The following is a 23,783-nucleotide window of genomic DNA, read 5'->3' as shown; positions in this document are numbered from 1 at the left end:
TAGAAGTTTCAAAGCATTGTATCTTTTGAAATATAATGATAGGCATTAGCACAATTCAACAAGATTTCAACCCGTTATTTTCGTATGAGTTGGCAGCCTCGCCTTTTTTAAAAATTATTTTAATTTTTTAATCACGATTAACGTTTGCCAGTGGCTTTCACGGACTGAGACTTGTGAAAATTGTCCAAATTATTATTATTATTATTATTATTATTTAAATAAAAAGAAAAATATATATAGAGTGCATGAGACCCAATACGATCGAAGTTGCATGATCATTGTTACAAGGTTACAGGGTCAAATTTATGTGTTTCATTCTTCTAGAAAGTTTGAATGTTTTTTTTTTCTTAGTCAGAGAGTACCGGTATCTTTTAACCTAGTGGGTCAAAATTTAATCTAAGTCATTGTGTGTGTTTGTCAAATACATATTCTCTTATTAATAAATCGTTGTCACTTATAAAAGTAGTTAAATCTTTCTTATACCAGTGCATCAACCTTTGGGTTAACTTATACTTATTTGAGTTTTTCTTCAACATAATACATTTAACAAACTAACTTTTTTTTGGTTGAAGCAAAAATTTCAATTTTAATGTAACTTACTTTAAATAAATTCTAAGTCTCGTTCGTTAGTCTAGAGGCAAATGTAAAAACAAAAGACTAGTATTCAAACTTCAAAGGTTTGGGTGGATTTAGAAAAGTACTTTGATTCTATTCCAGCTCCTTCATTTCCATGCCCGTGGATATAGCTAGGAGAAATAGAAATGACTTGACCTTTTTGGTCAAGCAAATAAAACAACAAAAAAGCCACGTACAGCCATTGTACTATATATATACTTCCCTATAAGGTTTGTTTGAATAATATTTTCAAAATTGAATTGATGATTAGGTTAATCAAGTTACTGATTTATTATTTATAAGTTCTAATCTCATCAATTTAATAATAATTAAATATATATAATTTTAATATTCTATAACATACAATAATGTTAATTTAACAAAAAATTCCCTACAAAACTTTAAATCAATACTTAAATTCTGGTAACAAGATGAATGCTCTCAATTTCCAGTTCAATGGCAAAACAAGAGAAAAAGAAAAAAAAACAATATATTGGCTTAATTATTTCATGTCTACTAAAATAGAAATAGGCATAAATTAAATTTAAACATGACCTTATTATATTAAGATTCGAGTTAACAGCAACCATTTCCTTAAAACTATTGAGGAGAGTATGACTGTATGATGTTATAATGCAATGAGGATGCCAAATTATTGAGGGAGAGGAGCGTGTAACTAAAGCCATTATGACCAAAAAGACTCGATTGAACAGTAAATTTTTTTAAAGCGATTGAACGGTAAAGAAAACAAAATGGTGAAACAGGATATTGACCACGAATTAAAGATGCATGAGGATTGAGGGGAGAGGGATGTGACTGGCATAATTGGAGATTTATGAGATAAAGGAATTAAAAAGATATTGAAAAAAGATAACACGTTTTATGTGAGAAAAAAGATATTGACTGGCATAATTTTTTTAATTTTACTTTTGCACTGCGATTTCTTTTTTATAACTAAATATTCTTTTGTGCTAAAATTTTGAATTCTCAAGTTTAAGTTTTAATTATTTTAAACTTTTTATCTTAAGTCTTAACTATTTATACTTTAAATTTATTTTTAAAATTTACTCATTTTTTTATCTAAATTTAACTAATTTTTTTTACTCAAATTAAAAAGTACTCATTCAATTTTCGGAACACTAGCTAGTACTAAAACAAATAGCTACGTAAATAATTTGTTTGAATCACTAAGTAGCTATGTAAATAGTGTAGGTTACCAATAAAACGGGTGAGGAGAATGGGCTTATGCTAGGTCGAATGATACCGTTCTGAAGCATGGATTCGACCTGAGTTTCAATCTCTTGCTTTTAGAAATAAGGATAGCGGTATGGGCGAACATTGATAGGGTCAGAATTGGGTAGCAAATGGATGGCATGGTTGATAGTGCGTGAAGGTGGGAGGGTTGTTGGTGTTTGGAACAGGGTTGAAAACATGCAAAGTAAAGCTTCAATTTCTGGATACGGGGTCGTGGTAGTTTTGGTTGAAGGGAGTTCAGGGTCAATGACTCGAATGTGGAAGAATGCACTGGCACTATCGGTTTGCATGATTTGACGAAGCTAGGGTGGTGTAATGGCATGAGGATTGGTATCTAAGTTCCCTTTTAACTTGATAATTTTTCCATCATGAATGAATTTCATAGTTAGATCATTGTAATCGATAAGAACAAGGCCAAGGGACTTCAACCATTTGGCTTTGAATGTGAATGGAAAATCTGGAGCAGAGGTGGTGGCAAGCAATTTCGTTGCCGTTGCCTACCACGACCCTGAGAGGGTGTGTGGGCTGAGCACTAAGGCCCAGGGAATGGACAAGACGCTCCTGCACAAAATTGTGCATGCTCCCGCCATCGATGAGTATGACGACGGAGTGGTGCGAAACCCAACCCAGTAAGTGCAACGTCTCAGGGGCCAAATGACCCGAAAGGGCGTAAAAACTGATTTGGTCTTGGGGCGGGTCAAGCGTGAGTTGGGTCGAGGAAGTAGCTTCAGTATTAGGGTTGTCGTCTGAAGGTTCACCATCATCTTCAGGATCAGCAATGAGGAGGAAGAACCAAGAGGAGCACTTATGGCCTCTAGTGAACTTCTCATCGTAGTTGAAACATAGTTCTTTCTCGCGCTGCATGGTCATTTCCTCAGGAGATAAACGTCGAACATGGGGTGGTGGTGATTTCGCTGGTTTAGTTGGTGAAGGTAGCAGAGGCGGGGTTGGCGGTGTAGGTGTCGAAAAAGATGAAGAAGTGAGGGGTGCCCTGCCGTGAAAAGCTCGACGGTGTGTTGCGAGCTTCTCCTCCTGAAATCGCGCGAGGCCCGCCGCCTGAACCAAGGTTAAGGGTTGGAGGGCCTGGACCTCCCTACAAATGTTAAAGTCTACCTTGAGATGAAACAGCTTAAAAGGAACGGTGTCGGTAAGCCAATAATCCGATTGGCGAGCATCTCGAACTAAGATAAGTAATCACTCACTGAACCCTGCTATGTCAATTTGAAGAGAGTACCCGTGGGGTCTTCATACTTGGAAGGGGCAAAACGGGCTTCAAGGGCGTAAAGGAGGCCCGACCAAGAAGAAATTTGGCCATTCCGTGTCAGCCATTGAAACTAGGCCAGTGCAGGACCTTCCATGGCGAAGGAAGCGATAATGAGTCGTTCGGGTTCAGGGGTGGTGTGATACTCGAAGAATTGATTTATTTTGATGGTCCATCTTGAAGGATCGGAGCCATCAAAGCGGGGAGCTTCGAGTTTCATACGAGGAAGATGAGATGGCGAAGGGGAGGAAAGGGGGTTGGCCGAGGAGGAAGAGGGTGAGAGGGATTGGTGTTGACTGGTCTCCAACACGGTGATACGTTGGATGATTTCGTCAAGCTTAGTGGTGACATGGAGTTGGTTGGAGACTAATTTGGCTATGGCTTCTTCCATACGTTCCATGTTGGTTTTGGATCGTGTAGATTCTGCCATGGTGGTTGCGCAAAAGAACTCAATGAAAGCACCAAGCTGTTATGATCAAATTAAATATCCTAGTATTCGAGGTCTAGGAGCCTCCAGAAAATGAGATAAGGAAAGAGAATTTTATTACTGTTTGCATTTCTATTACATGATTTGTTCATATATAGGCACCAAATGCTAAAGTTGTTTATTCTTTTCCTTACAGGTCCTAACAGTATTGCTTAATATCACTAACAGAATTGGTAAATCATAACAAAAAGGTATCATAGCAGATAGGATATTCCCTTTGTCCAATAGAGCTCTGCCAGCTCAGCACTCTTGTCAGAGTTGGTTATGCGAAATCCTTTAGGTATTAAGGTCTAGTGGTTATCCTTTTGGGTCTCTGAGTGGTGTTTGTCCCCTCCTTGTCTATTTGTGATTTCCATGTTTTCTGTGCTCTGTATTTATCCCTTGTGGCTGATTCATAACAATGAAGCATATTAGATACTATAATAAGTACTTATATCTGCAGTCATCTTCACTAGAATTTGAAGATAAATATGGCTATGGATCCATTTTCAACGAATGGGTATTAATCCTATTTATTTGTGAATATTATTGCAGATAAACCCATGGAATGTGGCTAGAAATACCATCCTAATCCTATTAGGTTCCGAGAATATTACAGCTACCAAATGTAAGATTATATCACTTGATTTTTATATTTTGCCAGCTTGAAACAACAACTAGCTCAATCACGACTAGTTGCACAAGAATAAACACTCTTTACACGGTAATATTTTTTGTTACCGTCTCTCCAAGAAAAAAGTTGTCCAACTCATGACCCCAAATGGACCACAGTCCACAGTCTCTAGTCCCTATAATGAAGGATCCTCAGTCAACGTGAAAAATTACCATACCTATCAAAAAGTCGTCGTATGAGCCACTAGAAGACAGGAACAGCCTTAAATAACAATTTTGCAACCACATAGGCTCATTCACCATGTTCTTAAATTTGTTAGTCAAAATAGTAATTTTGATCGGTCAATAATCAAAACTAACTATGCCGATAAATTGGTTTTAGTCATACCCATATTGACATTTTGTTTATAAAGATCACTCAGAATAATCAAAATTACATATGTTGTCTCACTCCCAACAATAAAATAATCCCGTGTTGCCAATCATGGGGTGATGGATCAGGATGGAAACGTGAGTTGACGGTGTTAAAGAAACGTGAGAAGAATACAAAGTCTACATGTCATTTTAATTGAGATGGCACTTCCTTATTGGTGGGACAGGAAACTGAGACAGATATATGGGACAGGTGATTTCCCTCCTGATGGATCAACGGGATCTCAAGTCTCAAACAAGCGTGAAACGGAACGATGGGTAAATACATTAATATGAAAATATTTGTAAGATTTAAAACAAAAATAAATGAGTGCCTTATATTATAAATTGATAATACTCATCATACTAAAGGACTGAAGGTATACATACAGTAAAAGCCACCGTATATTACAAGATTGATAACAATATAACAAATAATCTCGAGGGCACATGTGTTTGGCTTTTCCTATGATTCGATAGACGGAACCTATGTAGTAAAAATGGTTCAGTTCAAGGGAAAAAAAAATAAAATCAAATGTGCATGCTTAGACCCACGTTCTATCATGCCTCAGGCCAACCAACCCCCTCTCTACTATTATGTAATAACAAAGTCAATTATTGGCAACCCTGTTTCTAGCAAACAGCTGCAGCCAATGTCATCACCATCAAAACAATTTGATAAAGTCATAAACATGTTCAATAAAGTCATAAACATGTTCATTTTAATCTCTAGCGGTCCCCCAATGCATTTGTCATAAGCTCATCACAGTCATCACCATGTTCATTATAATTCTTCAACTGTGACTCCAGAGCAGTCTTCGGTTCTGAACTGGAGGAGCTAGTCCTGGAATGTCGCGAATGTCCTTGTTTTCTGGGTGCACAAGCTGCAATTTTGAAAAAAAACCAGCACAGTAAGTCATAATAATCTAAGCAATGTGGGAAGATTTAATTAATCAGTAAAAATAAACAGCTTGGCAAATATGTAGCAAAGGTGGCTTCCAGAACCTAGTTCTATTATGTTGGAAAATGAAACATTTTACACTAGAAAAATGGCATTTATAATTGTTACATTCATAACTATATTTGATTTGTAGAACTTTCTTTCACCATCTGTTAAAAGCCCCGACTCAACCGAGGATATGTTTGTTTAAAATTTACAACACCACCAGCATTTCGGAGGATGAAGTACGAAACTCCTTTCAAATAAAGTGCACTGGGACAAGTTTTATCTTTTGGTACTGTAGTGGCAAAAACAATCCTTTCCAAACATACTGCAAATAGATTTTGAGAGTAATTTCTTATGATAATTGTGACATGGCTGCATGGATCAATAACAAAAAAATTAACCTTGGTACGTGACACTAAAAATGCATAAACTAGAGACTGTAGATCTGTAGAAGGCCATCAAAACCTGTATCCAATGAAGACTTGGAAACGGAAATTTTGTTTTTCATGGTTAATCAATAAATACATATATTATGCTCCCTAAGCAGCATAAATATTTACGCATATTGTCAAGGATTTTCTAGCATATTCCATAAGTAAAAAAAAATCACTCAAAGACCAATAAATTCACATAGAAATACAAAACAATAGAGGATAAGAGTTCCGAATTGAACCATACGAATTAAAAACTAACTTCTCGTACCTTTACAATAATGATTGCAATTACTCCAATGACAATAAGGAAAAGAAGTGCCATAATACACTTGTCAGTAGCAACCTATTACAAAAACACATTTAAGTTAGATGAACGATTCACATAGTAACTATATTGCAATGGAATGATGTGGATTCTGTAGAAATCAACCTGCCTACCGATTTCCTTGACCAATTTAGAGGCTTTCTTTATAGAGAAATGGATTGAATCCAGCTCATTGACAACTCTGCTCATTTGTTCCGTCTAGACATAGAAGAGTGAACCCTTAGTTCCCATGGCAAACTCAAGCTTTTTTTCTCAATTAATTCTGGGGTGTGGGACTAGGCTTAAGATTCATACCTGAGCCTTAAGAGCTGCTGCAGTATCTGTACCAACATTTATGGTGTCTTGAACTACCTATTAATGCAACGGGATACACAGCAATAAACTTTCTGTAAGCAAACTTCCCCTTTTTAACCAGAGAAGGGCAGCAAATGTTAAATGTCCAGAATCTTCAAATTAAACATCATCTAGAATTTTTCATTTCCCTTTCACAACTTCCAAAGGGCAGGGGACAGAGAGTCCAATTGTGGCCATAAGGTTAGTTACACATAAAATGCACATCTTTTCCATGTCAAATCTTACAATGTACATGGATAACTTCTTCGCTAATTGCTACTTGGTCTAAGTTAAGAATATACTGTGTCATATAAAACCTTACAGCATCTTAAAGACAAAAAAGTTATGCTTCTTTTGAACATAAAAAAGGATTAATATTCTTTCTCCCCCACCCCTCCCCCACACTTTTACTTCTTTCATTTCATTGATTTTTGTGATTTTATAATACCCTGGAGAACCAGAATAATTCAAACAGGGAGGATGATAAAGAAAATGGAAATGAACAAAAGCAAGATTCAAGAGCACGATGTCAATTTAAGAAACACCCAACAAATTCAGAATGAGTTTGTGAATTTAATTGAGGAAGAACATGTAGCGAAGATATTGTAGGAAGTAAAATAACGAGCAAGTGTCAGATAAACAACAGGAAACAAACAAGACCACAGCAGGACAGAAAAATAAGAACACAAAAGAAAGATGGTAACAATGACATAGGATCCCTGTATTTTCGTAGCTATCTTCTAGTTATAAAAAAACATGTGGAGACTAGTCATTTCAATTTTCACTTTGGTTCCTTCACTTCCTTGGACTAGAAAAATACAATAGCAAACTATAAACAAATTTGTTGACACTGCATATTTTAAAAGAAGTGATACTCAAGAAATAAACCAACCTTCTTTCCCCTTTCAATGGCTTGATCTGTCTCATTCATCATCCGATTTCCATGATCCATTAGCTGTTCGTTTGTCATTGCTGTAATAAGTCATAAATGGTCTAGATTAACCACACTAGTAAAAAACTTAATTCTATTTGGTCATGCTATGAAATCCAGAACAGCTTTTTATTTACTATCTTTATACAAAAGGCTTTTAACACTTTTAGGCGGTTGACCAAAATATAGATGTGCTTTTCAGTGACAGAAATGGCAGAAAATATGCCATTAAAAGAGCAGCAAGAAATTAGTGCTTCTGCTGGGAAGTAAAAGTACAAGCAAAAAATGTTTTAGACAAATTTCTTTCTAATTATGCTTTTTACCAAAGCTTTGGAAAAAACATTTATCAAAAAATGAAAAAGATCAAAGCAGGGCCAGACAGGAACAAAAAACATTTTCAGCCTAGAATAAGAGCTACAAATATGCATTGGTTGACAAATCATATACTACAGCTGTTTTATCAAGAATATCCCAGTAAGTAAAAAAAAAAATTAAGGACTTCCATTTATTTGAATACTAGCACAACCGACATGAAGAAATCAGTATGCTTACAGGATGCTAGCAAGCCATTTTCTTCTGCATAACCTTCATTGGGCCCCTCAAAGAGTTCAATTCGTTTATTCTCAATATTTGTAGCATACCTGCATTGCAATATAACACGTGCAGTAATTGGTCAATGATATCAAGGAACACATCCCACTCATGCAAGAACATAATGATTCTGATTGATGGCATGTTAAGGAAGCTGAAGGTATATAACACCAGCAAGAAAAATCCACCCTAACAAACAGGCTAAGATCGATAACTAATATGATGTTTTCACTTACTGTTTTTTCAAAGCAACATATGAGTTTAGCTCTTTGATCTGCAACAGAAATGGAAAATGCTTGTCAGTAAGGTTGATATGGAAACCAATAAACCTTAAAATATGAAGCAGCAGCAATTAAGGCATCAACGGAGGAAAAAACTATAAACATCTCACCATTGACTGCTTTTTCTCATTCAACATTTTGTTGGTTTCTCTATCAAAGCTACTCTCCAATGTTTTGACTTCTTTATCAAACTCCTTAATAAGCCTGCAAAATCAGATCCAACCACACACACACTCGAGTTAGCAGTGACGGAAAAACCTCAAATCCAAGGTACGCTCCCAATGCCAAATGATGTTCAGGAAAATCGCATAACCAGGCTTTTAAACACAGATCAAAATGGCACTCTATACACAAGTTTCTGATTACAAATTTTCAAAACAGATCTGAAAATGATAACAAGCGTTAAGGTTTTAACAAACAGCCCGCAACCGTTTGGGATGCAACATCAAGGTTTTTCAACTGTCCGTGACTGCAATTGGGACCGCATCGGCTGCATTTGTCGGGATATCAACAAACACGACAAAATGGCAACGTGACCGCGACCGATGTTTAAAACCTTGCAGCCAACAAAATGAACAATCTTCGGCTCTCTTGCACATAGTTTGCATCAATGTGACAGGTGAAAATTACCGTTTACATTCTCGCAATTTTTCCGTGAGGTCTTCCAACTGCCTGCTCTGTCTATTCGAATCCTTAATCTTCTCCAACTTCTGAAATCCATTTCTGCAACCAACAACAACATTACACCGATCAGAAGAAAACAACAACGTGGGAACGGAACATCATCAAAACACGAAATGAATGAGAATGAGAAGAAGGTTAAGGTTCTGACGATAGGGCGCGGAAATTGTCGGCGATGTGTCCGTCGATCTCGGCCAGGTCCTCGCTGATCGCCGACAATTGATCCATGTTCTCGCGGCGAGAGATCTGAGGCGAAAGGGGTTGTTTGGATGACAGAGAAAATGCGGGTTAGATTTTGTGTTGGTACCAAACAGCGCGCTGCTGCGGCATTTGGTTTGGGTGGGTAAGATCTTCCTTAACAGTTACTTTACGAGGAACAAACCAAAAACATTGGCTCTTTTTTTTTTTTTTTTTTCTCTTCTTCTCCTTCCTCGTGATTCGTGATTTTTTTTTAATTTTTTTTACAGCAACTTAGTGAGTTGTTTTTTTCTATTTTTTTTTTGTTTTTATTTTAAACGTTTAATTTAAACCGCTATTAGGTTTAGGATTTTTCCCGTGAAGGTTTGTTAACGTGGTTGTCACATTGCAATGATGTTGTAGATAGCGCGGTAGGGACGTTCATAAGGCTGGCTGTTGTTGTTGGGACAAAAATACTCAAAAGGGTTATATATTTCGGAATGAATATTTTCTATAAAATAAAAATGAAAGCATCTACCAGTATCTTAAATGCAGTTTCTCGAACGATTTCTTAAATGAATAAATCTTTTCTTATCATTTTTTTATTGGAATAAATTTATATTATAAGGAAGATTTTGTTAAAAATAAGATTTATATTTTTTTGTAAAAAATAATGCTTAAAAAAATAATATTCAATATCAAGTTATTTCGTAAATCAAAATTGCTATCATTTATTAATATGATTTGTTAATATATCATACACTTACTTAATAAGTTATAATTTGCTTTTTCTCTCAATTAATTTTAAGACAAAAGTTAATAAATTAAAAGTGAAAATATTTAGTTGATCAAAATTCTTAAACTTTTTTCCCATCATTTTTAGTCCTTAGGGTCAAGTAACTAACATTGCAACGAGTGCATTACATGGATTTTCAAAGAAGAGAAACAGTAAAAAAATAAATAACAAATTAAGTAATTAAATAAAATAAATAAATTTAAAAATTGTCTAGCGGACGGTGATTGGACAATTTTAATAATACTATTGATAAAACATCATTGATGTTGTCAAAAGGACTACTGCTTAACGTTCAGAATCTAATGTTATGTATAGTCTAACGAGGGTATCTCTTATTAACTTTCTTTTTGTAATATGTTTTTAATATTTATTTATTTATATTACTTGATGATGCCGACTAATTAATAATAAATTATTTACCAAAAAATAATTACCCATAATTATTTATTGGATTTTTTTATCCGAATTTAATAAGATATCATAAAATTTATAACATTCATAAATTTTATTACTCAACTAAAGATTCCTTTAATTTTTATTAGACACTTTAATGATGTCACATGTCACTAGTTTATGAATGTGATTATTACATTATCTATTAATATTATTACTTGAATCCAGAGAGTACAAGTGAATGGGGAGAATAAGTTTAAATACTTTGAATAAAATAAAAGTTAGATTAGGGATTAACAGAAAAAAAAAATGGAATAAAAAAAATAGTAAACTGAGTATTATAATAATACTTGATGTTTTAAAAATTGACTAAATTACTTAATATAATAAAATAATATAAAACATTATATTTAACATCTAACATAAGTTAGATTGTAAGAGAGGATTCAAAAAGTAAAAAAAGTTACGAGAGGCTCTATTTTGCTCAACCCAAGTACCTAACTTGTGTGTTTATGAATAGTCAAGATTCCAGGCATAGTTAATGGGGATTAAGTCGAACAAACACCCATAGTCGAGAAATGTTCTTCTATTTTTGCATCAAGAAAGCTTAAACTTTCTATCACTTTTCACATGCTTGTTTGCTAGTGGGGCACATTGAGTGGCTTTGCCCTAGCAGTTGGTGAATGGTGATGATTATTAGTTTTTTTTTTGTCATACGTATAATTTTTAAAAAAAAATTGTAATTAATTATTAATCTCTTAAATATTTTAAGTGTCACTCTGTAAAGATTTGATTATTACATTAGTTTCTTAAAAAATTAATCTATTGTTAAATTATTTTTCTCAATGATCTAATATAAAATATTAAAATGGTGACAATTTTTTTTAAAAAAACTAATTTAATGTTAAATAATTTTTCAACAGATGAATTTAGTTACTAAAACGTTTAAAAATTAAGACACGTAAGCATAACATTTTTAAATAGTTGAATTGAGAACCTACAACTTTCCCCCTAATCACATGCGATGATCGAGCATGCTTATTGTCCCCCAAAAAATAAAAAATAAAATAAAATTATTAGCATATTTTTTTTGGGAGAAAGAAAATAAAGTTGTTATAACTTATAAGTATATTACAGCATGGTGAATTCGAGACCCAAGTTTCAAAACTCCATTAAGTGAAATATACATATTTAGTGTTTGACAATGCATGAAAAAAAAAAAGTGTTTTGAAATAAGAATACACGTAGAAAAATTAAATAACTTGTTTTGGCAAAAAATTTAAGGAGCTTATCCTTTCAATTGTTTATGAGGTATTTTGATTGAAAAAAAGTTATTTAATGCATGAGCTTAATCTATTATGATTATATTCGGCAAAACTAATTGAAAAATTGATAATTGTCAGTTGAAAAATTAATTTATTAAATTATAAGTGTTCGATAAAAAATAAGTTGTTGAATTAGTTGAAAAATATAAAATGATATAAAAGTAATAAAATCATAATTTATTTAAAAAGATAATATAGAATCTTGATAAATATATTAAGGATAAAAAAAATATAAAAAGTTAGATGGTATAATCTAGTGTTTTAAAAAATACTACTTTTAAATAACATTTCAAAAAACACCATAAATTATTAAAAAAATTATTTATCAAATAGTCAAACAAGTTTTTTAATTAGTAAAAAAAAATAGAAACTAAATAAAATGCCTAAAACGTCTCGTCAAACATAGCCTACATTTACTATGATCATGTTCGATAAAACTAACAAAAAAACTAGTTAAAATCTAAGTTATTAAATTAGAAATATTTGATAAGACTAACTGTAAAAAATAACTAAAAATGTAAAATGATAGAAATAGACATATTTATATTCTACTATTTTATGATACATTTTTTTTATTAAGTATTCTATTATTAATCTTAAATCATTTTTAAAAATATTTTAAATCAAATTTAAAATAATATATATACTTAAATAGACATTATATTTTTATTATATTAATTAGTATAATAGTTAAAATAAATCATCTAACATAAAAATTTTCAAATAATAATAAACAAAATGTAATGTCAAAATAATAAGTTAAACATTATAGGTGCTACCGTGTTTAAAATAGATATTGCTGAAATTACATAAGCAATATTGCGGAAATTACATAACATGGGTATACATTAGGTGGTGTTATTTGCTTGCTACCCAAGACTAGAAGATGACGAATTGCTACATAGTGAATGCTCACATCGTTGTAGAAACATTTATAGATAGAAAGAACAAACAGTTTCATCACGTTATACCAATTATAATAAAAGGGATTGTTTCATTCTTTTCAACTTATGATAAAATAAGTAACACGTACACACCTGATTAATATGACCTTGACCACATAAAATGAATCCTTTGCACCCTAAATTCAACTAGCACAATTTTAAGCCATCAATCTATTTGGATTAAAAGTATATCCCAGTCAGATACAACATCAAGCATGCTACAAAATTCAATGATCCATCGTAAGAAAACCAATGTGGAGACCCTGATTTGTGTGGCCCAATATTCAGTGTTGTTGGCTGAGGAGCTGCCAATGTAGGAGGATTGAGGTTGTCTCTAGTACTAGGAGGAGAAGCTGAAGGGAAAGAAGATGAAATAGGAGGTGATGCCTTACATGAAGGTTCAGTGTTATTAACACATGGAATTAGAGGAACACTATAGTTACCTATTGATGCACACACTTCTGACAAAACCCCATCTATGCCATGGCATCGAATTGAGGATCCTGCTACACATAAGTTTGGACTTATAATTTTAACATTGTTTAGAACATAATTCTTCCTACCATTGTTGGAGACTCTTAGCATGCAATTTGGCAGTGATGTGGGAATGGTTGTCCCTGTGGGGAATTGTTCCAAGACATCAAAGAGCATTGGTGATGGGATTGAATGCCTAAGTAAGAAGCTTGAAATGGACCCTTCTTGTAAGACCATGTTAGCCAGCATTCGATCATTGGGCATCAAGAATGTCACATTTCCCTCAATTGTGTCAAGTGGAGACATGTTGATGAGCATTACAAATGTAAAGTAATTTGCCTTTTGCATCTCCTTAGTGGCTGCAACGAGGTCTTGATTCCTTGCATCAATTTCTGTTGGAGTGATTGATGAAATCAACATCAATATGAGGAATACCATCGTAACCATGTTATTTGCCATGTTTGCTGTTTTCTTCACGTTGCTTGCTTGATTTCTCTCGTCTTTTTAGCAAGTTGGTTTTATCATGAAAATGACATTCTAGGTAGATTCTAAGAATTGAACAAGGGTAACTTTTTTGAGTGCACATGTAAAGATGTTGTTTCACCTACTAAGTTCACATGCTTCCTGGATGATTGGAAGTTCAAACAAGAAACGAGTATAGTGATTATTTTCATAACTTTGGTCATCGGTTGATTTAAGTAACATTAGATTATGTCTTTGCCCTATTTTTTTGTTTATTGGAAATTTTTCCTTGATTATGGTTAAAGGATCCATCGAACTCAATTGTTATTGATTCAAATTTTAAACTTAATAATGCATAAAACAACGTATTAATATATTACATCTATAACTATTAATAATAAAAATTATTTCATTTGGTATTTTATTGGATAATTTAATTTTTAAATCAGTTCTTAGGTTTAAAAATTTTCTTCTAACTTTCATTAACTTCACACTATTTTTATATTATTATTTTTTTTATTTTTTTCATTTTTTTATTAACTGTACTTAACTTCTATTTTTTTCATTATTTAAAAAAATTAGAGAAGTACGGTCCCCTAGTTATAATAATTTGAAAATTATCAATATGCTACTCGAATTCTCCATTTATCAGGCAAAACTAATTACTTTATTTAAATATTTCTATTGTTTCATGACACTGCTAATTACTTACAAGACATATTTAACCATTAGTATAACAAGTATACATGATAAACTTATACAATTATACTATAATCACTTAATTTTAATTACTTGTAAGATAAAATTAGTCATATTTTATACAAAAAAAAAAAAATCCTTTTGAGAAAGAACAATTTGCCATAACATTTGGATAAATTAAAATTTCTGATATGTGTGGGTTCAAAGTCAAAAAAATTGACCTAATACTACTAGTGGATAAGTAAATCCAGTAAGTAGAGGTTGAGAACCTTTCGATCTTGTATCATCATCCATATAGATGATTAGCATTGGATTTGACACTAAAAATGTTAGCAACAACAAATATCATAAAATTCACCCTAGAGCCACCTTTCGCACATCGTTAGTAAGAATCACTAATATAAATCAAGAAAGTTATGAATAAGTCATAATGGGGACTTGAGTATACTCTCAAACTTTACACTACACACTTAACCTCCACATATAAATATGACTAATACTTTAGTGGACCAGCATTTTGAATGGTCCAGAGTGGACCATAATTTTGAATTGTTGGATTAATCTCATTCCGTGAGTCAAATTTACATCCTCCACACCATATAATTGCTTGAACAAATCTCAATTGTTGACTCCTCTGTCCCTGTCGTAGTTCTGCCATCATTGTGTATCCCTGTCCTGTTCTTCCACTTTCTATTTGCCACACACCACCAAGTCATTGAAATCCTAGCGTGAAGCCAACGTTGCACCCCCTAAGCGAAGAAGTGTTCCTCTTTGCGAGCAGGTCATCGTTGTTGCGATTCCCAACCACCCCACCATCACCGAGTGCATCATGAAGAACTTGCTGAATAGTTGCTCAACGTTGTTGGCTTAGGCATTACATCAGGTGGTAGAATCTCAGAGTGGTGGCAGGCAGTGGCTGAATAGAGGGAGGGGTCGAGGTTGTTGAGACATAGACAATTACATTCAACCTCCACCCAAAGAATTTAATGTGGAGACAATATAAGTCCTTTGTAGGCTAAATCATTGTGACAAAAAAACAAGTGTCCTTTAAGCCAAATCCCAAAATTATAGTGACTAATTGACTATGAAATATTCAAGTGTTGTTTTTGTTGTTGAAAAGGTTGGTGATTTTTTTTTTCCAATTGGGTTGTTTCTTTGTTCTTAGGTGTGAAAATAAAGCAACTAGCCAAGTGGCATGGTGATTCTGGTGGAGAGGGAGGAGAGGAGGAGGTGGCAGAGGATGTGTTGGAAAAATTAAAATAAAATAAAATAAATAAATAATAAGAAAATACAAAGTTTTGAATTAAATAATAAAATAATTTTAATTGGCAGAACATGAATCAACAATACACTATATCACACAATAAGCACAAAGAAAAAATAAATTAGGGAGAGAAATAATTAATCTGGGTTGAAGCGCGCAAACGTTATTTTTAGAGAGAAAACGCCCCAACTGCACTGGTAGGCGAACCTTCTAAACACTAATGTTTTTGCTCTCAAAAATAACTTTTTATAAGAGAAGGAAGATAAAATTTTAGGGAGAAAAAAGAAATAGATTGTTGCTTTGCTTGTGTCTTTTCTAGAGAGGATGAAAGAGATATATATAGACATAGACCTCTTATACAACAAAAAAAATATGATCATTGAAAATCAACTTACAAGTATCAAAACACAAACGTAACAAATTGCATTGATCCATTAAAACAAAATCTTAGAAAGATAGAAAATCTAATTTTACGTAACAGATTCTAAATAAATATTTTATTTTATAAAATAGACTTAATATAAGTAATATATATTTATAAATTTTAAATTATAAAACAAATATTTACTAACATTCCCCCACATAATTTAAAATTTAAAATATTTTTTATAAAAAAATAATTTGTATAGAAACATAAAAGAAAGAAAGAGCATGTGATATTGTATTCCAGTATAAGGAACCTTCCGGGTTTGAGCCTTATACCTAGTGTTTATGAACTTCCACCTGAGAAAAATGTAGTGCCTTAATTGTCTTGAACTACACCTTCTTTAACTGGACTTTAGTACAAAACCCCTATAATATTGACGTTCAATTAGGTTCTAATCAGTGATAGCACGTTACACGGCCTTGTGCATGTATCTTGTTTCATGAGTGTCACTTAGAGATTAACCCATATCTCATAGTGGCGGCCCCACCACCACACTCACTAGATGAATCCTCAAAGAGTGATTTGTGATCCCCACCCCTACAATAATTGTCATCGAATTCATTAAGAGATATTTTTTTTACCAAAAATACATATGTATAAATACTTTAACCTTAATATTACCACAATTTATAATACACCTCGTCATAGGAACGAGAAACGGAACAACTCCACAAAAATTTATTTTGGTGTACTTTAATCAACAAGCAATTTTGTTGTTACCCATTGAACTCCATTCATGGGATCATCAATAACACGGAAACAAGTGTCCATTATTGTAACTAAATAATGGACTCTAGTCTCATTCCCCTCAACGACTCATGTACTTGTTGATGCGTCAACTTTTTTGTAAGCGGATCTGCAATATTATTTTCTGACCTGACAAAGTCAAGAGAAATGACACCATGAGAAATCAAATTTCTGATAGACTTATTCTCACTCTTAAGTGTCTCCTTTTTTCATTAAAATTTTTGCTAGTAACTTTAGATATATAGCAACTTGACTATCACAATGCATTGGAATTGGAGGTATAGGCTTATTCAACAATGAAAAATCGCATAATAAATTTTTAAGAAATTTAGCCTCACTAGTAGCAATATCTAAAGCAATAATTTTTGCTTCCATAGTAGAACGTGAAATAATAGTTTGTTTAGCAGATTTACATGATACTACACCACCAGCTAAAGTAAAAATATAACCACTTGTTGATTTTATTTCATCAGAATCAGAAATCCAATTTGCATCACTAAACCTCCTCAATTACTGTAGGAAAACGTGTATAATGAATGTCACCATTTTTCTTTATAAGCTTAATACCCAAAATCACATCTAGAGGACTAAGGTCCTTCATATCAAAATTGTTAGACAAAAAAGACTTCACATCATTTATGAAATGCATATTACTACCAAATATCAATATGTTATCCACATACAAACATAAAATGACACATCCATTATCATCAAATTATTTCACATACAGACATTTATCACTATTATTAATTTGAAAATCATACGAAAGAACAGCTTGATCAAACTTTTCGTGCTATTGCTTTGGAGCTTGTTTCAAATCATATAAAGATTTAACAACAAAAAATTTACAAGTAGTACTATGCAAAAAATATCCAACAAAAACATAATCAACAATTTTTGGTCCAATTTTTCTTTTCTTATTAATAGGGATGTTAACCTTTGCTAGACACCCCCACACTTTAAGATATTTCAGATTTGATTCTCTTTTTTCTCCATAGCTCCTAAGGGGGTTTTTCAAAATTTTTATAAGGTATCATATTAAAAATATGACATGCAGAAAGAAACGTAAAATAAAATATTGTTTTGATTGGCAAAGGTTAATTTTTTCTACAAGTATTTTATTGTTTTGTGTGTTGTATTTTCACATGTTTATTTTTTTTAACAATGAGCTACATATATAGAGGCAACCAGTCACCAACGTGTAGCAATAAAATACTTGTAGCAAGAAACGTAAAATAAAAATCGAACAACAAACTTCCTAACATTAAAGACCTATAACGTGCACAAAGGAAACTGACCAAGTAAAAGATAGCTTTCTAACATATAAAAATGGAAGTAATAGGGTGCTTTTAGTTTTTTCACATAAACTAATTCTAAAAGCATTTTATCTTTAAAAAAAATAATTGATAAATAAAATATATTTTAATTTTAAATTTCAAATTATAAGAAAATATTTTCCAACAATCTCCTACTAATTTAAAATTTAAAGAAATGAAATAATATAATAAATACATTTTTAATAGAGTAGAATACATTGTGTTTTCGTCCATTAATTTTCCATGTTTACTAGAAAGGGACTCAATCATATCCATGACAAACATCTTTTGATAAAAGAGAATGTTATTGTAGAAAAGACTATGCAAAAAGAAAGTAGTTTTTCTCTCTAAGACTATTAGAAAAATTAAAATAAAATAAAAGAAATAAATGAGAAGGAAATACATGAGTCAACAATGAGTCAACAATGCACTATATCATACAATAAGTATAAAGACAAAATAAATTAGAGAGAGGAATAATTAGCTTAGGTTGAAGCTCCGAAACGTTATCCTTAGAGAGAAAATGTCCTCACTGCACTGGTAGGCGAACCTTCTAAACATCAATGTTCTTACTCTCAAAAATAAGTTTTTATAAGAGAAGGAAGAGAAAATTTTAGGGAGAAAAAAAAAATCAGAATCATCCTTTAGAAGGTATTGTTACAAGGTCATCTGCTTATGTCTTTTCTAGAGAGAAGAAAAAAAAAATATATATATATATATAGGCATAAACCTCTTATGTAACAACAAAAATATGATGGTTGGAAATCAATTTATAGGTATCAAAATACAAACATAATAAATTACATTGACCCATTAAAATAAAATTTTAGAAAGATAGAAAATATAATTTTGCGTAACAGATTCTAAAATAAATATTTTATTTTATAAAAAAATTAATATAAGTAATATATATTTGTAAATTTTAAATTATAAAATAAATATTCACTAACAGGATGTATCACGTGGAGGTTGGATCATGACTGACATTGAACCAAGGAGGCTATGGTAATGAAAGAGGAAAAAAATATAGTGTGGAGGGTGTATGCTAATAATTTGTAATTTAGTTTAATTTGGTGGCTAAAGTTAGTGATGCACAGTGGACCACTTATGAGGTGATCCATGTTAACCTTGACCTATAAATATTATCTTGAATGTCAAAGTTCTTGTAGGTTTCTTATCCAAGTTTGACTCATGTATATTATTGTTACCGTTAAGCCTTATTAATAAATAAAAATATTTTAAAAAATTAATAAAAATTTTATATTATTATATATGAAATTATGTGCCTCTAAAGTTAAAATGAGAAATATATTATTTTGAGGTCACCATTAAATTTCTATGATATTAATATAAAACAATTCATACATATATTGAACGTCTTGATAATTATAAAAGGATTCATTTTTCTTTTTGCTACATATAGGATTATTTAACTTTTAAAATTCACCAAGACATAATTAAAACTTAATTAAAAATTAAAAATTATAAAATAAAAAAATATAGAGTAAAATCATATATTTTTATACCATATTTTATAAAATATTTCAAAATAAATTTAATTTCGTATGTGTATCAATTTTAGTAAATAGTATTTTTTTACTTCCTAGAAATTTTTAAAAATATATTTATTTCTTAAAAATAATACAGCATGAAGCAAACATATATGTTTTTCTATTTTTTTTTTCTGTATACAATACAATATTGAGCTATTATGTTCTTCAACACTAATGCAATAAAAAATTCATAAAATTATTAATTTTTAAACAATTATGTTTACTTCACTTAATAAAATTATAACTATAATTATAAATTATTAAAATATTAGTAATAAGAATATTACGATTATAATTTTTTTAAAATTATTGTATAGAACAAAATCTAGTAACTTCATATCGGGCTTCAATAAGAAGGAATAAAATGGATCTGTACCCGACCCAAACCCAATTTGGTTCTATATAAATTTCTGAAATCAGAATTAGGGTTTCAGTGTCTGCTGCCTTCCATTCGTTCACCTCCTCAACCTCTGCAGCGCCTTCGATCCAGAAAACATGGTACTCTCTTTCTCTTCTCTTCTCTTCTCCTTCACTTCCGCAATCAAAATTAGGGTTTCTTGTGTGCGTCGCTATACGTTGACACTGCACCGTTTTGTTTTTGCAGACTAAGAGAACAAAGAAGGCTGGCATTGTTGGAAAATACGGTATGTCTTGTTAATTCGATTTTACCCAAATCTCGTAATGTTTTTTCAGCTGTTATGCCGTTTGTTACTGTCGTACATGTTCTCGGGTTTTTAGAAGAATGATTATTGATGATTAATGTATTGTTTTTAAAATTGGGATGATTGGTTTTGGTTTGCTAAAACACTTTTTAGTCGTTCGTGTATGTTATGTATAGGTAATTGAAAATGCTGTTTACAAAAAAATATGTTTAATTTGACTAATTCCTTAGAAACTATTTTGATTGATTTGTTATTTCAGGTACCCGTTATGGCGCCAGTCTGCGTAAGCAGATTAAGAAGATGGAAGTTAGTCAACACAGCAAGTTTTTCTGTGAATTTTGTGGAAAGGTAGCTGAAACTTGTGTTGTTATTGTGTAATTATTATGTCTTTAGGGTCACGTGTTCTAACAAGAAGTTTTGTTTAATCTTTTATTTCTATTCTGATGATCAATTTTTTTCTGTGTGGCAGTATGCTGTGAAGAGGAAAGCTGTGGGAATATGGGGATGCAAGGACTGTGGTAAAGTGAAAGCTGGCGGTGCTTACACTTTGAAGTAATGATCTTTGTTCTTTCTACTTGTATGTTTTATTTTCCAAACGAGAGACCTGACATTGTTCTCATTGTTTTGACAGTACCGCAAGTGCCGTGACTGTACGGAGCACCATCAGGAGGTTGAGGGAGCAAACTGAGAGTTAAGCTTTTTTGTTTATGCTATCAATTACTATTAGACTTTGCATGAAGTGCCTAGTTTGTATTCACTGAACTGCACTGGTTGTATTCAAAGTAAACTCCTTAAGTTTAATTTTGAGATGACTCTTTTAATTTTAATTGTTTGGAACTTTGTCGGGGTGATTTTGCTTCATAGTTTCATTTTATTGTTTGCAATTCTAGTGGCTCTTTGTTTCTCTTCTTGCTTGTTAAGATGAATCTTAGTTTATGTTGCAAAAGCTTTTCCTAAAATCTTCTAGGACTATGTTAAGCTGATGGCTTACTTATGCTCTTGATGTGTATGCATTTGTTCCCTATTCTAGTGAAGTAAAAACATTAATAATTGAATCGAAGCTTTTGATCATGGAGATAGTTTTTGATTTACAAGGTAGCATTAAGAATAACATTTTGAATTGGATGCGTGAAGCTTTTAGGTCTTGTTCACGGGGATGGTTGTCTTTAGGCATTTTCATTTTTATAAAATGTGAAAATTGAGCTGTTGAAGTTAATTGCGGAAGTTTACTTTGAATAATTTAGTTAAATAGATAGGTGGAAAACCAGTTGAAAGTTTTTCTTCTATGTTAAAAAAATAATAGTAGTATTTCATTTTAATTCTTGAAATTTTAAGTATAAATCACTTTGTTCTTTAAAAACTAAAGTAATCCGGTGCGGTTGCTGCCAATCTGATTTTTATGAGTAACAATTAGACAGGTGTATAACAATTATTGATTTGTTGGTGCTTCCTGTCCTTTTGTTCATATTTAGCTGTCCGATTGTGTTCGTTTGCGTTAACGATTTTACCTGATAATAAATATCTACGTTGAAATGTCTCATCTTCCAAATAAACTTTGGCTTGGGCATATATAATTTGTTTTTTTTTTTTTTCTATTTTGTACGATCTCATACTATGTTCCTTCAGACACTGAGAGGGTGATTGGAACCCCGTTTAATTCACAAGTTTAATGGAGAGTTTAATACACTTACCATTGCATAAACGTTAAGCTAGGGAAGGTTAAGGGGATGTCCTGCACAATTCAATGTTAAATGTAGAAGCAAGGGAACTGTAAGTTTGACGCTCGTTGTGAGTTTCATTGAAACCGACTAATATTCAAACACATGATGATGGAGAGCTCAGTTAGTGATAAAAAAATAGTCAAAATGCTTATTTTGGCGTATATATCCATCCAAAATCCGAAGTGATTAGTTGCAATTTTGATTTTGCATGTGGCGATGTAATAGAACGCATAATTGACACTAATTTTGTATACTTTTTTATTACCAACAACAGCATTTTCATTGGATTTCCCTTTTTACATAGGCAAAATGTTAACCAGTTTCTATCTTTAAGAAAAACAAAAGAGAAAGATACATAATTTTTGTTGTGTCAATATTTTTATGTATATGCATATTTTTTTTAATTTCTTAATTAATGCTATTTTTTTTTAGTTTCTTAATTAATAAATATGGTTCATGAGTTTGGTTGGACTGAATATGAAGAGAAATACATTTGTGGGACCTAGTGGTTAAAATTTCTGTCTTTTGAGTAGGGGTGACATTCAACGTGATCAGACTTACTCATATAATGGTACAATGGTATTTTTGTGTCTGTTTAATTCTCTCTTCCTTGTGTTATCTATATTATATCTAGCAACTTTATAATATTAATTCTATTTTTTCTTACCTATTTCTCTTAAATCATACAATAAAATATATCACTTCATTTCTACTTTATTTCTTCGTTTTCAAATTATCTCTTATATTTTCGACTATATTTTTCTCTTCTACACAAAAAACACATTGAAGTGATGCAAATCAATTCATCACACATAAGTGACCACTTCGAAGAAAAAACCAATTGAAAATGTTGGTACTTGGTAGCAAGTTAACCTAGCAGAATCATAGCAAAAATGAGATGTATTTAATGCCTGTAAGTATGCAGCCAACTCATAGTTGCGGGAAATGAAAAGGAATTGAATAATCGCATTTTGGGCGGAAATTTTCTCATTTGTTTTGATGAGAAAGTGATGGAAAAGTGGTGCTCTAAATATTATACTAATACTGAAGTTGCTGTAAAAGTCCACTCAGAATATTATTATAGGCAATTGCTATATCTACTCTTCTTTTCTAAGTAATTAGGAGTGTATTTTTAGGAAAACAAATTAAAAAGGGAAGTGGATGAGCAAAGAAGGGAAATGGATATAACAATTGTCTTATTATATAGTATGGTCTTTTTTTCTTGGGTGCACATTTTGTATGGGCTTTTAGTTTAATGTTTCTATTCAGCGGGCGTGGTTATTGGCAAGAACTTATTTAAGGGGAGCAGAGCTATTTTTCAAAGTAGCCTATGTTGAATAACAATTAACTTTTACTCTTTGGAAATCCAACGTCCAGTGATGTCCAATTTATGCTATCAGATACTAGGAATATGGCATAAAATGCAGGCAATTTTATCAAATCACAACTTAACTAGTCCGGGTGATAGGTAATTTTATTGTTTTTAATTTTTAATCAATTTGCATTTAATAAAATAAACTTTGAAATTTAGACTTAAATATAATTTCAATACTCAAATTTGAATCCCTTTTGCTTTTGGTCCTCACATTTAAATTTGACTTTTAGTTTTTCAATTTTGAAAAATATTCTTTTTAGTTTTCTCATCACAGATGGTTCTTTAC

The 23,783-nt window shown here is 31.9% G+C and overlaps 3 protein-coding genes across 3 annotated transcripts; 1 reads left to right on the top strand and 2 right to left on the bottom strand.

Annotated features, from left to right (window-relative positions):
- Positions 1 to 4,951: 4,951 nt before the first annotated feature.
- LOC100786429 (novel plant SNARE 11) lies at positions 4,952 to 9,577 on the bottom strand. The gene is made up of 10 exons (XM_003549911.5): positions 9,314 to 9,577; positions 9,112 to 9,204; positions 8,592 to 8,685; positions 8,437 to 8,474; positions 8,162 to 8,250; positions 7,571 to 7,650; positions 6,640 to 6,696; positions 6,451 to 6,543; positions 6,289 to 6,363; positions 4,952 to 5,524 (listed from the first exon to the last, which is right to left on the bottom strand). The coding sequence occupies exons 1-10, from the start codon at positions 9,388 to 9,390 to the stop codon at positions 5,435 to 5,437; spliced, it is 786 nt and encodes a 261-aa protein (XP_003549959.1). The 5' UTR covers positions 9,391 to 9,577; the 3' UTR covers positions 4,952 to 5,434.
- A 3,400-nt stretch (positions 9,578 to 12,977) lies between these two features.
- Positions 12,978 to 13,730, bottom strand: LOC100813381 (uncharacterized). The gene has a single exon (XM_041011043.1). The coding sequence runs from the start codon at positions 13,728 to 13,730 to the stop codon at positions 12,978 to 12,980; it is 753 nt and encodes a 250-aa protein (XP_040866977.1).
- A 6,386-nt stretch (positions 13,731 to 20,116) lies between these two features.
- Positions 20,117 to 21,228, top strand: LOC100785915 (60S ribosomal protein L37a). The gene is made up of 5 exons (XM_003549910.5): positions 20,117 to 20,237; positions 20,344 to 20,383; positions 20,661 to 20,749; positions 20,871 to 20,953; positions 21,033 to 21,228. The coding sequence occupies exons 1-5, from the start codon at positions 20,235 to 20,237 to the stop codon at positions 21,094 to 21,096; spliced, it is 279 nt and encodes a 92-aa protein (XP_003549958.1). The 5' UTR covers positions 20,117 to 20,234; the 3' UTR covers positions 21,097 to 21,228.
- The last annotated feature ends 2,555 nt before the right edge of the window (positions 21,229 to 23,783 follow it).

This window comes from Glycine max, chromosome 17 (assembly GCF_000004515.6).
Source record: "Glycine max cultivar Williams 82 chromosome 17, Glycine_max_v4.0, whole genome shotgun sequence".
Taxonomy (NCBI): domain Eukaryota; kingdom Viridiplantae; phylum Streptophyta; class Magnoliopsida; order Fabales; family Fabaceae; genus Glycine; species Glycine max.
The sequence above is the reverse complement of the archived record's forward strand: the minus strand, read 5'-3'. Positions and strand labels throughout refer to the sequence as shown.

Coding starts and splice junctions, on each gene's coding strand:
- LOC100786429 (XM_003549911.5), bottom strand. CDS start 9,390: ATGGATCAATTGTCGGCGATCAGCGAGGACCTGGCCGAGATCGACGGA. Junction 8,686..9,111: donor AAATTGCGAGAATGTAAACG/GTAATTTTCACC, acceptor CTGATTTTGCAG/GCTTATTAAGGAGTTTGATA. Junction 7,651..8,161: donor AAATGGCTTGCTAGCATCCT/GTAAGCATACTG, acceptor GACTTATTACAG/CAATGACAAACGAACAGCTA.
- LOC100813381 (XM_041011043.1), bottom strand. CDS start 13,730: ATGGCAAATAACATGGTTACGATGGTATTCCTCATATTGATGTTGATT.
- LOC100785915 (XM_003549910.5), top strand. Junction 20,384..20,660: donor TGGCATTGTTGGAAAATACG/GTATGTCTTGTT, acceptor TTGTTATTTCAG/GTACCCGTTATGGCGCCAGT. Junction 20,954..21,032: donor GGCGGTGCTTACACTTTGAA/GTAATGATCTTT, acceptor TTGTTTTGACAG/TACCGCAAGTGCCGTGACTG.